Source organism: Podarcis tiliguerta (genome assembly GCF_965153285.1).
Source record: "Podarcis tiliguerta genome assembly, chromosome: 9".
Classification (NCBI taxonomy): Eukaryota; Metazoa; Chordata; class Lepidosauria; order Squamata; family Lacertidae; genus Podarcis; species Podarcis tiliguerta.
In genome coordinates, this window is record NC_139542.1 from 58164857 (window position 1) to 58180464 (window position 15608).

Genomic DNA, 15608 nt, shown 5'->3' on the forward strand with positions numbered 1-15608 from the left:
TGTTGGTGGCTGCTGGGAAGTGTGAAAATTCATAATTAGGTGGAGGTGATTTGTGTGATACACAGCAGCACATGGCCAATATGTAAGGAATGATATGTTGTATATTTCAGTTTGTTTTAGGCTAATGTTCAAAGGATAAGCTTCAAATGTAATAGGAGAGTATATTAACTCTAAAAAATGATTAAGTGAATAGATCCAGTCTAGATATAAAAATCCATTTGTAAGTGTCCAGTAAGCCAAAAATGTTATCATTGTGTACTGATGTTTTTCCATACTACTATGGATTAGGAGTTCTCTATAAAAGAAAGAAGAAAGAAGAAAGGGACAAAAGAGAAGTAAGCACCTATTTGTCTTGCCTAGTTTCCTTCTGTGGCTTCCAGGACCTACCTCAGAGCTGCACATTACACATTGACAGGCTCCAAAATATTCTGAGGTCTTTGACTCTCCAAAAATAAAGCTCCCTCACAAACAGGAAAAGAGTTATTGAGTGACTTGTTCTGAAAAGGTGTTACTGGCTCAGATAACAGGGATTTAATTGGCAGGACAGCATGCAGGCAGCAATGTGGGTATATACAGATAGCTAGCTGCCCTTGTCAGTGGGAGAAGTTGCAAGTCATTTATTGTTGGTATTGCATCTGCTACTGGCAGAGACCTTTTACATAGTTCTGGAACGTTTCTGTCTTTCATCACATCACAAAATAGTGGTGAAAGATACTATTTTGGAATGTGAGGGCTCCCTTTCCAAGTATCAAGTAAGCTGCTGTCAGAGATTAGTACTAGGCAAGGCTCAAGATAAGCCCATCACCTTTCTGATATGTGATAATTTCCCTAGTGTTGTGAATAGAGGGCATTTAATATTGTTACCGGCCACCTTCCAGGGGTCTTGGCACTTAACCAGAGTTTATGTTTCTTTTGGGGAAAATGAGGCACAGTGAAGAATATGGTTTATTTACACATATTTACACCCGGGTCTGGATGTAGAGAGGGTTCTGAGCACTGCATCTTATGAGGGGCTTGCTCCCCACAGGAGAACAGCATAGGATTCAAAAGTAGCCAAAACACTATCTCTGTGTCTCCTCCACACAGCTTGTATGATCCTCAGCCCTCATGGCCTCTAGCCCCACCCTTCTTTCTCTCAAAAACCCTTGCTAAAATGCAATTCAAGCTTGTGCAAAAAGGACACTTTTTCCTGTGGTGACACCATGCCCCTTGTAACGTTGGCAACCTCACCTCCCCGCCTCCTTCTTGTCTGACACTGAATGTCCCGACGGTTCACCTTTTGTCATGGCATTGCCTCTGCTATCACCTGTTTTGTTCCTTGATGGCACCTCTCTCAGACAATCTCCTGAGGAAGCTGGCTTGACCTACTTTTTAAAGCCTTGCTAAATCCATTGATCAAACCCCACCTTTCCTAATTTGCTAATTTCAGAAATTAAGGGATCCTTGGCCCCCTGCAAACCCACAACAGTATTATATAAACAGGATTTCAATTAACTTGAGAAAGCATTTAATTTAAAATATGTAAAACATACTTCTTTTTTTAAAAGGGGAGACTTTTTCCACTAATGCAGAATACTAAATTGATAACAGTTCACTTGGTTCTCATAAAATCAGTAGAGGCAAACACTTCAGTAAAAAAAATATACATTTAAAAATAAAATAAAAACAGAAGGCCCTTCATTCATTCTGGGTGGTACAGAAGGACTTTTCAACTCCATAGATCAGAATACAAAAATTCCAATAAATGATCCAATAAAACTATGGTTTTCCACCATGTTGCTTTTAATGCACACAGTTAGAAACCCACTAATTACACTGAATATTAAAAATGTAAACAAATCCATGTGGCTCTTTTGTTGTATAAATTCATTCTTTGAGTGGGAAGCTGCACAACTGGAATTCATTTATTGGATTGGTGTGTTTTTTTCTTCTAGATTTGAACAGGGATTCTGGATGGGTGGTCCTTTGTAGCTTTGTGACATTGCTTTGTTTTCCACTCCACTTTATCAACTGAGTTAATGTTTCAATGATCACATCCACACAGTGATAAGTTTAGATTTTCTAAATGAAAACCTATGTGTGTAGGAGGAAGATTCAGCAAATTACTTCAAGCATAACTATTATAAATCAGTCTCTTTTGCAGCAGTATGCTTACATGGGTTATACTAACAATTTGATAATAATTTAAAAATGACTGGGCTCATAAAAGGAGAAATTTATGATACTTAGATAGATTGGCCAAGTTTATGGTCTGGAAGCAACCAAGAAAATGCTAATTCTATGCCATACCATTCACCACAACACTTGCCACAACTACATTTGGTCCTTTAAGCTCAGTAAAGCAAATAAATATGAAGCAGTGATCAAATTTAATACAGGCCTATTTGTTCCCCCTGTCAACAATGATATTATGGTTAAGCATCTACATCTTGATTAATCTTTATATACCAGATGTTAAAAATAAATGAGTGCTACCATTTATGTTTGTTTTTTTAAAGCCATCGTAGGACATAGGATAATGTAACACAGCATGAGTCCTTGTATTCCCTGACTAAATTTCTTTGGATCATGAGATAAAATCAGCTGTGATTTTAAAAATAAAATAAAATCTGTGTGGCTTATCAGACATAAAATCTGTGTGGCTTATCTTTTGCACATTCCAAAATGGAACCCATTAATGCAGGATATTTTCCCTGCCTGAAGATCAGTTCCACAATGATTCCTATGATAAAATTCCTATGAAACCCTCCTGTGGAATGCTACAGAAAAAGGAGCTACCTGCCAGCACTGTTCTCTGAAATCAGTTTCCTTCCTGATCTATTCTAGACCATGATCCTGCCCCTGACAGTGTCATGTGGATGGAAGCATGAATGCACTAGATGTGTGAAAGATCACCTGAAGACTATTCAGGCAAGCACCATGTGCTGCTCAGTCCAGACCCTGGGGATGCTGCACTTATGCTAAAATAAAATAATATGCCAAGGATGTATCATAGAGGAGGTCTTGCTTTCACTCATAAAAACACTTCGTGCACCTGGAGTGCATGACAGGTATGCACCACTAGTGCACTCTTTAGACTCTAAAGCAGTGATGGCCAAACTTGGCCCTCCAGCTGTTTTGGGACTACAATTCCCATCATCCCGGACCACTGGTCCTGTTAGCTATGGATGATGGGAGTTGTAGTTCCAAAACAGCTGGAGGACCATGTTTGGCTATCACTGCCCTAAAGTGAAAGAGGGATATTTATAGGAGGACTCCTGTGGTATCTTGTAACCAGTATTATCCAATGATAATTAAGAGTAAATTGCTCTATGGTTTTGGAACACTACCTAAAATGCTTGATCATCCAAGGTCTCCAAAACGGTAGTTAGACTAACTATTCTTTATCTGAAATGTTTGCTCTTTCGCATCCAACATTGGTATAGTATAACCGTAATGCACTATTCTCGTAACACATTTTCACACAGCTCATTCCATCATAAACATTGTCACAAGAATGTTATCGTGATGGGGAAATAGTCTCACTTTGACTATCATTATCCTTATGTGTTCTGCATGTGTACTGATGCCCAGTGGGATCTTCTGGCCCTTGCCATCAACTTCCATGCATTCGGCAGGTGCTTAAAATGACTGGATTCAAGATCATGTAGGGTTTCCAATCACATGGAATACCATATGTGCATACAACTGTATGCACTATACATGTGGGGGGGGGGAACCTTTTACACCTACTGTATGCAGATTGCTTGGGGCTGAACCAGCAAGCATGAACCCCACTCCTACACACATTATTTCCCTCAGAGGATTCTGAGCTCTGAAGGTTGTGAAGGGTTGCTGGGAAGGGGTAAACTACAGCACCCAGAATTCTTTGAGAGGAAGGATGTGCTTCAAATGTGCTTTAAAATTGTGGTGTGTACACAGCCTGAATCAGTCGAAACATATACTATGAGAATGAGGCTGCTAACTGAAGTTGACAACACTACAAGCAGCAAATTCTGGACAGAAAAAGATGAAAAATAGAGGGGATATGTTTGATGCGCATTGTAGATAGTATTTTAGTGTGTGAAAGGGCGTGTAAGATGTGGCAATGCTAGGGTTCATATTTCACAGCTTGAAAGTTTAGGAGAAGCCTGCTGTTAAGTCTGGACAAGAGTTTTTAAAGCTGTACTGTGTTGACATTCCTAAATACCTGAAGTAATTTCTTGTTCAAACTGAACATAGTTAACACTAATTACTGCCATTTGTTCAGAGTTTAATAACTAAAAGAGTGCCACCAGTTATCATTGTCTGTTTCTCAGCCAAATGACCTCATGACGGCTCATTGAGTGTTTTCTGTCCTCATATTTAAGAGGAATCAAGTTAATTACAGAAAGCCAAGTGTTAGGACATAGAAAATACATTTCTAATATTCAGCAGCTGACTCTAACCAGAAGAATTATCAGGAAAAGCTGGCCTATCACAGTTTTTCTGTACAAGAGAAAAGTATTTCAGAATGCCATCAATTCTGGTCTGTGTTTTCTGTAAGTCTTTCATACTTACAGAAAACTTTCATACTTACAGTACTTTCATAAAGTACAATGTAGTTCAGTGGACTGAATATCAGACTTGGGTCAGGAGCGTTGGGCTATGACTACCAGAGCCGTACCACATGAGCTTTCTCAAAAAATACCTCAGCCCTAATGATTTCCTGTCTATTAATATGTGCATGCTGTCACATCCACAAGCACAGCATAAAAATTATCTGTAAAAAGCCCACTGGGTACTCTGAAATAAGAGTGGCAAGTTCTTTCAGCTTTGTTTCTTTCAGTTTCTCGTTTTTCCAATCTTAAATTTGGTTCTCCACATTTCTGCAGAAATCTGCAAAATTTCTTTTGAAAAATTCTCATGGAAATTCTTAGCCATTTTGGTACACATTTCTCCTAATGGAATTCTATTATTTATGGGGGGAAAACAAAAAAGCAAAAAACCCCATCTGCCCCAGCAACTCTGGGTGGCTAATATATGCATTTTTGTAAACATTGGTCGGTTGGAGAAATGCATTTCAAAGAATGACTATGTTTCAGTTCTCATGTGTTATAGAAAGTACAAAATTGATAAATTTGACTTTAAATGCAAACGGAATTGAATTTCTCCCCCATCCCTACTCTGGAATAGATGGGAATCAGGGAAGAGGAGAGGGAGTGATTCTATTACCCGTTCTCTTTTCTAACACCTCACCTCAAAGTTCACTGCAGAGGAAGGAATACAGCTTACCTTTCATCAACTAGCCTCCCTTCAAATATCCACCAACAGAAAGTTCATTCTTCAGGGACAGTGGTGGTTGTGACATTGTATAGCCTCAGTGAGCTGAGGTTGGGGGGAGAGGGCATTCCGTCACCCATGTAGCCTTGGCTGACTGTGGGCCTTTCAGGACAGCCTATTAAATGTTGTTTGAATTGGCCGATCATGGCATTTGGCGGGAGTTGTCAGTTTAAATGCCAGCCACGATAGATACGGTCCTCCAAGACAAATCAGTTAGGGACAGGAGCCACATTAGGGAACGGTCCCTGCCTTTCTGAAGGTCCACTACTCATTCATAAAGATGACACCTACTTATCCAGATACCAGTTCACTGCAGTTCTCAGAAAAGCCATTATGGAATGCGGCCTCAAGGCTAGAAATTTTGCTTCGCATTCCTTCTGCATAGGCATAGCCACCACAGTCCTCCAGTCGGGCCTTCCACCAGCCCACATAAAATCACTGGGTTTCTGGCAATCATCCGCATGAAAGTGCTATGTGCCCACTGGAATGGTTGAGATTACTGCTTCATGTTGATGTTTTTCTTCCAGGCACAGGCCACAAGCAAGTTTGGATCTGTGGCACAGAACAGTGCAGCTTGTTCACAGAGAAGCCCCCCCGCCGTTTCATTTCCATGAAACATGTACTTAAATCCTTTCTAGCAGAGCTTGCTTTTTTATAACATTTGCTCCCTAGTCCCTAATCAGTTGCAATACAAAATGGAAGATTTACTGGCCTGCATTATCTCATAAAAACATTTACACCAATCAGCAGTGATAACCTTGTAATCAAGGGGTCTATTTAAAGGCAGAATTGCCAGGTGCACTCTGCAGGAAATATGCATATCAGACTAGCTCATCCTGACCTCTCAAATATAGTTAATGTAGTTTGAAACACACCTGGCTGACTGAAGTTGGCCTCCCCCTGACCCCACAAAAAACACTTTTCACCTGCTGTGTCAAATGAAATGCATTGGTTTCTTAACTCCATTTAGTCAGAGCTATTCTTTCTACAGACGCTTCCAGTGACTAGAATTATCAGTAAAATTAAATTTATTATTATTATTATTATTATTATTATTATTATTAAGCAGAGAGCTTGCCCAGACCCACACATTTATTTCTGGAGACACACACCTAGATGCTCTTTTCCTCTTCTGTTTGACTATTCATGTTCCTCTGCAACCTTGTAATAGGCGCTGGAACTAATGTTTCCTCTGTAACAATAGAGGAAGGTGTTTTATGTGTCCTGACCAAACCTTTCTGCTTGTGATTTGGACAATAAAACTCCTGGAACATGTGCTTAATATCATGCTATAAAAACAATAAATGTTTCAGATTTTGAATGCCAAAAGAAATACTTAATTATAACAGAGAACACATTTTTATATTTAAAAAATCAAGATTAAATAATTGAACCAGATGTCAAAATTAGACTGTTTTTACACTTGACAATACATATGTTAATACTTGCCAATCATAATTAGTGTTCCACAAATTCCCTCATATCTTAAGAACAATAGTTTTCTTTTCACTCATCTCCTTGTCAGCTGCCCTTATCACTTAGCCCTCTGCTTTATTACCACTCTTCATTTGACACATAATGAAATTCCCAGCTTTTAAATTCTAGTAGCTATTAATAGCTATACCTTTGGTGTGATTTCCTTCTGTCCCTTCAGCACTCATAGGTTTAGTACTTCACAGTACTAAGTGATATCAAGAGCTTTCTTTACTGTAAAAGTAATTCATTTATTGAGCCTGCAATCCTATACATCATTGATGTTCTTCAACTACAACTCCTTTCATTTCTGCCAATGGGCCAGGATGGTTCAAGTTGGGATGGGAGTTAGAATCCAATAGCTTTAGGAGAGTCACAAGTTCTGTATCCCTGCCATGTATACTTATCTGGGATTAAGCTCCAATGAACTGGAGGTTATTTCCAAGTGGGAATATCCTGATTGGTTACTCCTTCAGGGTTGAGCTTGGGTTCTGGTATCTCCCCAAATGAGGAGTCCCACCAGGCTGCCAGTAGGGTGTCTAAACCACCAGATACAACTCTCCCTCTAGACTTCTTTACTGGGGTACCCTGCATTTTGATCCTGACCTAGGAGTGGATGAGGCTCCACTCCCCACCCCAACACTTAGACTATGGATCCAACCCAATGTCTTTTTCCGCCAAAGTTATGACAATTGCTATGAGAAAGACAAAACACCCAGACAGGCTCAATAGGTCCACAGGCAAATTCCTTCCTGGCCCTGAAGACAATGATCAATTAGCTCCACAGCAATGATTCGGGTAGGTAGCCATGTTGGTCTGATGCAGTCGAAATATATATAAAAAAATTTTAAGTGCCATACATGTGCGCTGCTCACCTACCTCCAGGCAGACCAGACATATGGGGTGAGTATGCTGCCCACTACCAGTGCGTCCAGCCTTTAAAGGTTCTTGTCTCCTCCCTTCAAAGGCCATGATCGGCCAATTCAAATAAAATTGAGCAGGGAATTCCAAGTGCCCCTGCAGCCAGATGAGGCCAATGATGACATCAGTCAGCCATGTCGGCGATGGAATGCCCTCTCCCTGTGGCTCACCATGCTGTGCCGCTGTCCCCAAAGGAGGTAAGCAGTCTTTACTGAATACAATTACTAAATACAACAATTAAGTAATTGTCTAGTATAAAAAAACTGAAACCAAATATAATCAGACTCCAAATGTTTGGCAACTAGGTGAACATTTAGGTATTTTATGTCAAAAAAATTGCAAGAGTATTTTAAGAAAAATATGGAATAAAATACCTTACTATCTCTTCATTTTGTTACAACGTAAGGTATATTAGGGATTGTGTAGATGAACAGTGACAGGAAGCCCCAAACATGCCTTTAAACAACTAAATGAATTAACCTCATAAAATGATGGGACATTGCTTTGGGCAAGTGGGGGAGGGTGACTTTGCTAGTATCTGCCACTTCTTTTTCATGTCTTGATGAGCACTGGAGTAGTGCAACAAAGAAGTGTTGAACTGCTAATGCACTAAAACAAAATACACACACATAAATATAAATCACAAAAAGGCTTGGACATGGGAAACGAGTTTTGGTAATTGTTACTACTCACACCAAATACATGATACACAAGATTTATACGATTTGAAGAAAAGCAAAGCAATCATATTCCATGTAGGCAGACTATATATTTTTCCGCAGCTGCCACACGGAGAGGGCATCATCACTTGGGTATAAAAAGGTAAAGGGACCCCTGACCATTAGGTCCAGTGATCAATCATGATTAGTGGGTCTCAGTACCACAGGAGCTAATGGTGGCATGGAAGGCTGTCAAATGTGGTTTTATATGATACACCTATGTACCTTTATTTGCCATCTTTAAGTAATCACCAACATTGTACAGATGAGCACTGCATATGATTTAGTGTGTAATCACATGGAAACATTATGTGTGAATCAATGCTAATCACTCTGTGAATGAAGAGATTTATTCACTCTGAACTGATTTCCACTCAGATATACCAGCACACCTGCAGCAACTAAAATTCACAACGTGGAAAACTATAATCATTAACATTTATTTATTTTAGCTTATTTAAATATAATTTTAATAGCCTTGAAATAAGAAAAGCAGCCAGCACCCTGATTTGGAAACCTGCAGGTAACTGCAGCCTAAATAGGGAATAAGGTTGACTGGAATTTGATGAATTAGGTTTGCTAGTGTGGTGCGGTGGATACATTACCAGACTTCCTTAGAAAAAGTTTCCAAGTCTATAGGTATGCATGAAGCTCATAAAAATAAGGGTTCATCCACACATCCATGTTCATCACTTGTTGACTGTAACATCAAGGTGGCCCAAAGGGTAACCAGAATCAATACCATTATTTGACTGTCTCTTTTTCATTGCAGATCAAAGCCCCTTCAAAATCCTGTATCCATCATCCTTTACTATGCAGCTCATCTCACTCGCTTGTCTGTAAAAATGATCGTGATTTTCTCCTCCTTTTCTCTTTGCACTGGATTCTTGCCTTCATCACATTCACTTAAATTTCTTTGTACTTCTAAATGCTTGAACCTCCTTGCTCCTTTTAATATTTCTTGTTTAATCTTTATACTCCTCCTAGAGCTGTATGTTCCTCTGGTACTAATCTCTTACTTAGATCAAAGATTACATCTGTTTTTCTCATGCCTCTGCCTATTTGCTTTGGCAGTAGTTTATCTCTGGAACTCATTGGCTCCAGAGTATCATTTGATTCAACCCTTCTGCTCTTTAACAAGTGCCTCAAATAATATCCATTTCCACGTAACTTTTCCTAAATCAAAATTTAGCCATCTATTTTCTCTTGCTGTCCCACCTTACTCACTTATTCTTTCCTTTTCCACCTGCACCTATTTAGATTGCAAGCCTGCATACATGGCTCAAGGGGAGGAAAGAGGGGATACGTGCCACAGGTGAGAGGGGAAACAAACAGCACCCTGCCCTAATGTCATTTAACAGAACCACAAAAACGTACGGTATTTCTCCCCTTTGTGTCCCAAGACACAAAGAAAAGAAGGCCTTCCTTCTCTCAGTGGTGATGGTGGCAGGGAAACATGAATAGTCTTTCCCGTCTTCGTCATCCCTTTGTCACTACCGCCACCAAGAAAGGGAAGCCTGCACAGGACAGAAGGGGAGAGTTTTCCCACTGAATGCTGTCCACCCTCGCAGGGCCAGCCTGGCTCAATAACCCATGAAGCACAGGGCTGGCTTGGTGAACTCAAGTCCTGGTGGCATCCAATGGAACCAAAAGCCTAGGAAAGCTGGAACAACTTGAGCCTCCTTGCCTCTCTAGCAACCTCCTAGCACCAAGAGAGGAAGAGGTGGAGCAACCATCACCCCGGGCCATGGCACAGCATGGAGCTGCAGCAGACAAAAGGGAGGTGCCCAGCAGCAAGCTAAAGCAGGGGAGATCTGTGTCAGAAGCAGCCCAAGGATGCTGCAGAGGTGAGCCAAAGGAGGGAAAGGAGAGAGGAGTTTCAGAGAACCATCTATGCGGTGGTGAGGGGGGAGATTGGCTGGTGCTGGCACACTCTGCACATGGCCAAGGGCCATACTGCACTTTCCTGCCTCCCCAAGATGACTCCCTGGCACTGGGAAGGAAAAGAAATTGGGGAGAGTAAGGTGTGGAGGCTAAGCCTCAGGACATGTGGGTGACCTCTTGGCTCGCATTCATCCTCCTGTTGTTCTCTCCCTTCGCTCCAGCAATTGTCCAGACTTCTGCCCACTGTGGCAAAATGTGTAGATCCAGGAATGTAAGCCTGCTAGTTCTGCTTAAGACTTGAGAGATCATAATCTTCAATATTATGTGGTGTCAACACAAAACACAGTATTTTTTGAGTGTTGTCCTTATTAAACTGAAAAGCACAATTATGTGAATATAACAAGAGTAGGGTTAAAGCCTCAGTGCCTAGGGCTTGCCGATCGAAAGGTCGGCGGTTCGAATCCCCGCGGCGGGGTGCACTCCCGTTGTTCGGTCCCAGCGCCTGCCAACCTAGCAGTTCGAAAGCACTCTCGGGTGCAAGTAGATAAATAGGGACCGCTTACTAGCGGGAAGGTAAACAGCGTTTCCGTGTGCGGCTCTGACTTGCCAGAGCAGCGATGTCACGCTGGCCACGTGACCCGGAAGTGTCTTCGGACAGCGCTGGCCCCCGGCCTCTTTGAGTGAGATGGGCGCACAACCCTAGAGTCTGTCAAGACTGGCCCGTACGGGCAGGGGTACCTTTACCTTTACCTTAACAAGAGTAGGGTTCCCCGTGCCTGGCCTCAAACAAGTCTGTGTCTTCATTGGCTACACGGATGGAAAACTTAACCTTTGGCTGGAATACCTGTAAGGTATTCAGGGTGAAATAATGTGTGGAGGGGATGGCAGTAGCTGGCCCCATTGAAACCTTGCCACAGAGCCTAAAAACCACATGCATGGTTCTATAGGACTATAGAAACCACCAAATATTCAGCTGCAGGGGTACTGATGAGAGAAATGGAATGTATACCTTGCATAAAGCTACTCAAAGTATAACACATCAGGCAAAAACTACCTCAGATAGGTAAGAATTCATTTACATTTAAGATGAGCTGTATTTTCTAGGGAAGAGGACAAATGCTTTCACAGGACATTTCAAAATGCTGCATATTGAATTCTGCCACTAAATTAAATGTGGATTAAGATGCATCCAACTGGCCCATAATCTATAACAAAATCATTCACAAGAGTTAATGTGTTCAAACTGTTATAAGAATACTATTTAGTTGTCCCTGAGTAATACATTGCAGCTTGTTCCTTTGAGCTCGTTTAGCTTGGCAAAAATTTGTTGGAGACTGTCATCCACAGCTAAATTATTTCAATAAAAAAGGCCATATGGTTTAACTCTAGGCTGCATTGCCATGATTCAATATTTGGTTGTAGTTAGTTCTAATCACCCCATTTTAGTTCCCAAATACCTGTCATCACCATCACTGATGCACTCAGGAAGAGCAAGGCTACAGCCGAACAGCATGATGTGTTGATAGCAGCTGAGGCGGTTGAGATAACCGAAGAACTTGAGAAATTTTTCCATTTCAATGCTTTTGACAATGGAAAGGACTGGTGTTAAAGTGGTGTGGTTATATGGCAGCATTTGGCACTGGCTGTAGGTGATACTTATGCAGGAACCTGTGAAACAAGAACATATGTGGGGGATGAACAACATTATTATACTACAAAGCAAAAATTGGCTGAATAGTTCAAATAAATATGTGACATTTAGCTGCCTCTTCTGTTAGAACATTACTTGTTTTCTCTGCTGTTGTTTTTCTCACTTCAAACCTCATTTACATTTCCTTCTTTTTGCTATACTGTTGCCCACTCTACAGCCTGCCAACACCCGTTTTGCCCCTGGGCACATGGAGCAACATCCCTCCTCTATTGTCTTCCCTTCAACAGCTGGCATTCAGGATTTTACTACATCCGAACATATAATGCCTAATAACCATTGATAAAGACTCTATGAATCTCTCCAAAATTCTTTTCAAGTCCTCAAGGCCACTGGACATCACCACATCGTATGGCAGTGAATTCCATAAATTAAATATAATATGCATTGTGTGAAGTCATTTCATTTGTCTGTCCTGGTACATTAATTCCATTGGGAGAACTTGACTTCTAGTATTATAATTGAAAGAAAACATATATTCAGATTTTCCACACTATGAAGAGCTTTATTACCTAATTTTTTCCCTTTGCCACCTTTTTTCTAAACTAAAAAGTTCCAAATGTTTTCTCCTTTTGTCAAAGGGGAAATGCTAAAATCACTACTACATTATTTGAATGCTGTTCTCTACACCTTCTCTAGCACTATGCTTTCCCAGTTCACTAAATTCAGCCACACCATGGATTTACATAAAGGTATTATTATATATCAGCAGTTTTCTTTTCAATCCCTCTCTTTGTAATTCCAAATATGGGATTTTCCTTGTTTTCCAACCTTCCAACCCTACTTACAACACAAGTAAATGCCACTGAATTCAATGGGTGTATTGGATTGCAGCCTGCCTAAGCAGACTCAAAATTAGCATTGGTTGGTCCTTTCTTCCTTCATTTTAGTTTATTCAGAGTATTTATTATTCTTTATAAGAATACAGAAATGAACAATATGCTACAGTAGTATAGAACTATAATTAATACTGTGCAATTCCCACAAAATATTATTCATAAATACAGTTTTAATATCCGATAATTACATCATTAACCATTTAAAGAGGAAAAAACCTAGTAATAATACTTCCCCAGCTCAATTATTTCATCTATACTTTGTACTCTTACATTTCCCCCAACAAATAGTATGAATTTACTGAGTCTTGCATTTTAGTGTTCCAATATAAAAAAACCCTCAATTTTTTTATAATAAAACATTTTATCATTGTCTACCCTCTCTCATTTTAACCAGATTTATTAATTTTACCATATGTACCACATCCCAGGCTTTAGTTAGGCAAAGAGGTAGTACTTTTCTAGTTCTGAAATATTATGTTGATAGCAGCCATTTACAAATAAGTTGTCATATCTATATCTACTGGTATTCCATGCCCCCCCCCCCCCCCAAGGATATCCAGATAATATTATCATTAGATCTCTTGGGAAGCTGTAGGCCATTATATTTTTTTATTTCTGATAATACTAAATTCCAAAATATCTAGGTCTTTGTACATGACCACATAATATGGAATATATACACACCCACAAACTGCAGTATTTTACATTTCCAACAATGATCTGTAGTTTCTGGGTATATTTTAATTAACCTAGCTGGTGTCATTTGCCAATGAAATCCTTCCTTCATTATTCAGAAATTGATCTTATGTGTCAGAACTTGTCTGATTCACACTGCAATCTGATGCCTGGGAGAAAGTCCCACTGCACTTGATGAGCAGATATACATAGGAGTGCACTGTTTATAGAATCATAGAATCTTAAGAGTTGGAAGAGATCAAGGGTCATCTACTCCAACCTCCTGCAATGCAGGAATCTCGGCTAAAGCATTCATGACAGATGGCCATCCAACCTCTGCTTAAAAACTTCCAAGGAAAGGAGTGTTCACCACCTCTTGTGGGAGCCAGTGTTAATTAACTTGTTTTTTGAGTACCTATGAACAGCATTTGTTTTCAGACTATGAAATTCTGCTTTCTTTTAGCATCTCCCATTCTTGTATTTGTACATATTTCTGACCTCTGTCTTACATGTGCCTCTGTAGGTCATGTCAAAAATTCATTGATAGCACAGTTCTATACTCAGAAGTAAGGCCTGTTGGAATCAATGGGATTTACTCCCAGGTAAATGGTATAGAATTACTGTCTTATTTTAATTAGAAGCATCTAACATTTCAAGGTTTAAACAATGCTTGTCATATGTTGCAGACTCCCACTGATTGCTTTCAGGAGTTTTTCTTATGCTGCATGTAGCAAATTCTATTTATTTTTTTAAAGTGACAACTTAACTAAATTTTCCTTTCAGTGTTCCTTTCTTTTATCTTCCCTCTAATTTATGTCCAAGTTTCCACAACATATTACAGTCTCTTAATTAAATAAGCAACTTATAATAACATCACTTAGCTTTTGCAGTTCCTTGCATTTTACAATGCAAGGGTTCCCCAATGCTATTCCTAACACATGGATACATTATTTATTGCAACATGTTTTGCCTCTATTAATATATTTAAACAACCAATTTCATACTATATGTTGCACATTTTTTCAATTAAATTCTCAGAGACCACCTCTTCCACTATAAGGCCCCACACTTTGGCTATTAAGATATTCTAGCAATGTGCTGTTCAAAATCCCTTCTCTTGAGAGGTTAGAACAGCAGCTGGGAAGAACAGGGTTTTCCACCGCATAACCTGAGGCTCTACAACCACCACACAGAGGAGATAAAGAATAGTGTCTAAAGGACATTTGCCAGTCATGTCTAATTAATATCCAGAAATTCCACACTTGGTGCAAGCATACATTGGTCCAGCCCATTCTTGAAATACTGTAAAAAAATAAAACTGTGCACAGGATTATCCCCATTAGTTTTGATTCCACCCAATGTGCTTGTAACCCCATTCTGCAGACTACTGGGAGATACTTCTGTCTGAATAAGCTCTGGGGGCTAACCCAATTTATTTTATATAATGTTCAATAATGGAGTGGCTAAATCTTTGGAATAAATTACTGAAGTTTTATGTAGCATTACACACACAAACACAATTTCCATTTCTTAAACTGAGCCATGTTGTACTGTCCCTCATTGGAAACAATTGGGAATCCTCTGGTCTAGGATATTCCAAAAATATTATTGGCCAGAAGCTAAGATGAACTGTACACATGCCTCATAGGGACAAAAGTATTACTTTCCAATAGTCATTTCTTCTTCACTTCAGAATTGTGAAAACAGCGATTCTGAATGGGGAATATCATCTATTCCCCTTTCAGTTTAGTCCTCACCAAACTATAGTTCTCAGGATTGTTGGGGAGCAAATAGCTAAACTGGTACAAAACCAGAATATATTTGTAGTATAGATGCAGCCAACTTCTCCAGACAATCTATTTAGGGACTAGACACCCTGATTTGCTTGCACACAGTGCTATATTTCTAGATTATAGTATATCGCATCATCAAATGGAGCTTTGGATGGGTTGTACCAAGTGCTATATTTTCTAGAAAAAGAGGTGCTGGAACTCACCATGAATGCTTCCCTTGATCTCTTATAATAGCAATGGCACCTACCTGAGAGGTGCCAGAACCGAGTTTTGACAAGTTCTGGCTGGAAAAAAG

General features: G+C 39.8%; 2 protein-coding genes across 11 annotated transcripts in view; both read right to left on the reverse strand.

The window, feature by feature from the left end:
- Positions 1-15608, reverse strand: part of LOC310685618 (uncharacterized protein) — an 850221-nt gene that overhangs the window by 163476 nt on the left and 671137 nt on the right. The window lies entirely within an intron of this gene.
- The window catches only part of CORIN (corin, serine peptidase), a 127763-nt gene that overhangs the window by 76023 nt on the left and 36132 nt on the right, over positions 1-15608 (reverse strand). For all 9 annotated transcript variants that reach the window (XR_014515340.1, XM_083458063.1, XM_083458062.1 and 6 more), the window contains one exon: positions 11756-11966. Coding sequence is in view for 8 of the 9 variants with exons in the window: in XM_083458063.1 (XP_083314189.1) it covers positions 11756-11966 (211 nt within the window). In the remaining variant the exon portion in view is untranslated. The remainder of the gene's footprint in view (positions 1-11755; positions 11967-15608) is intronic.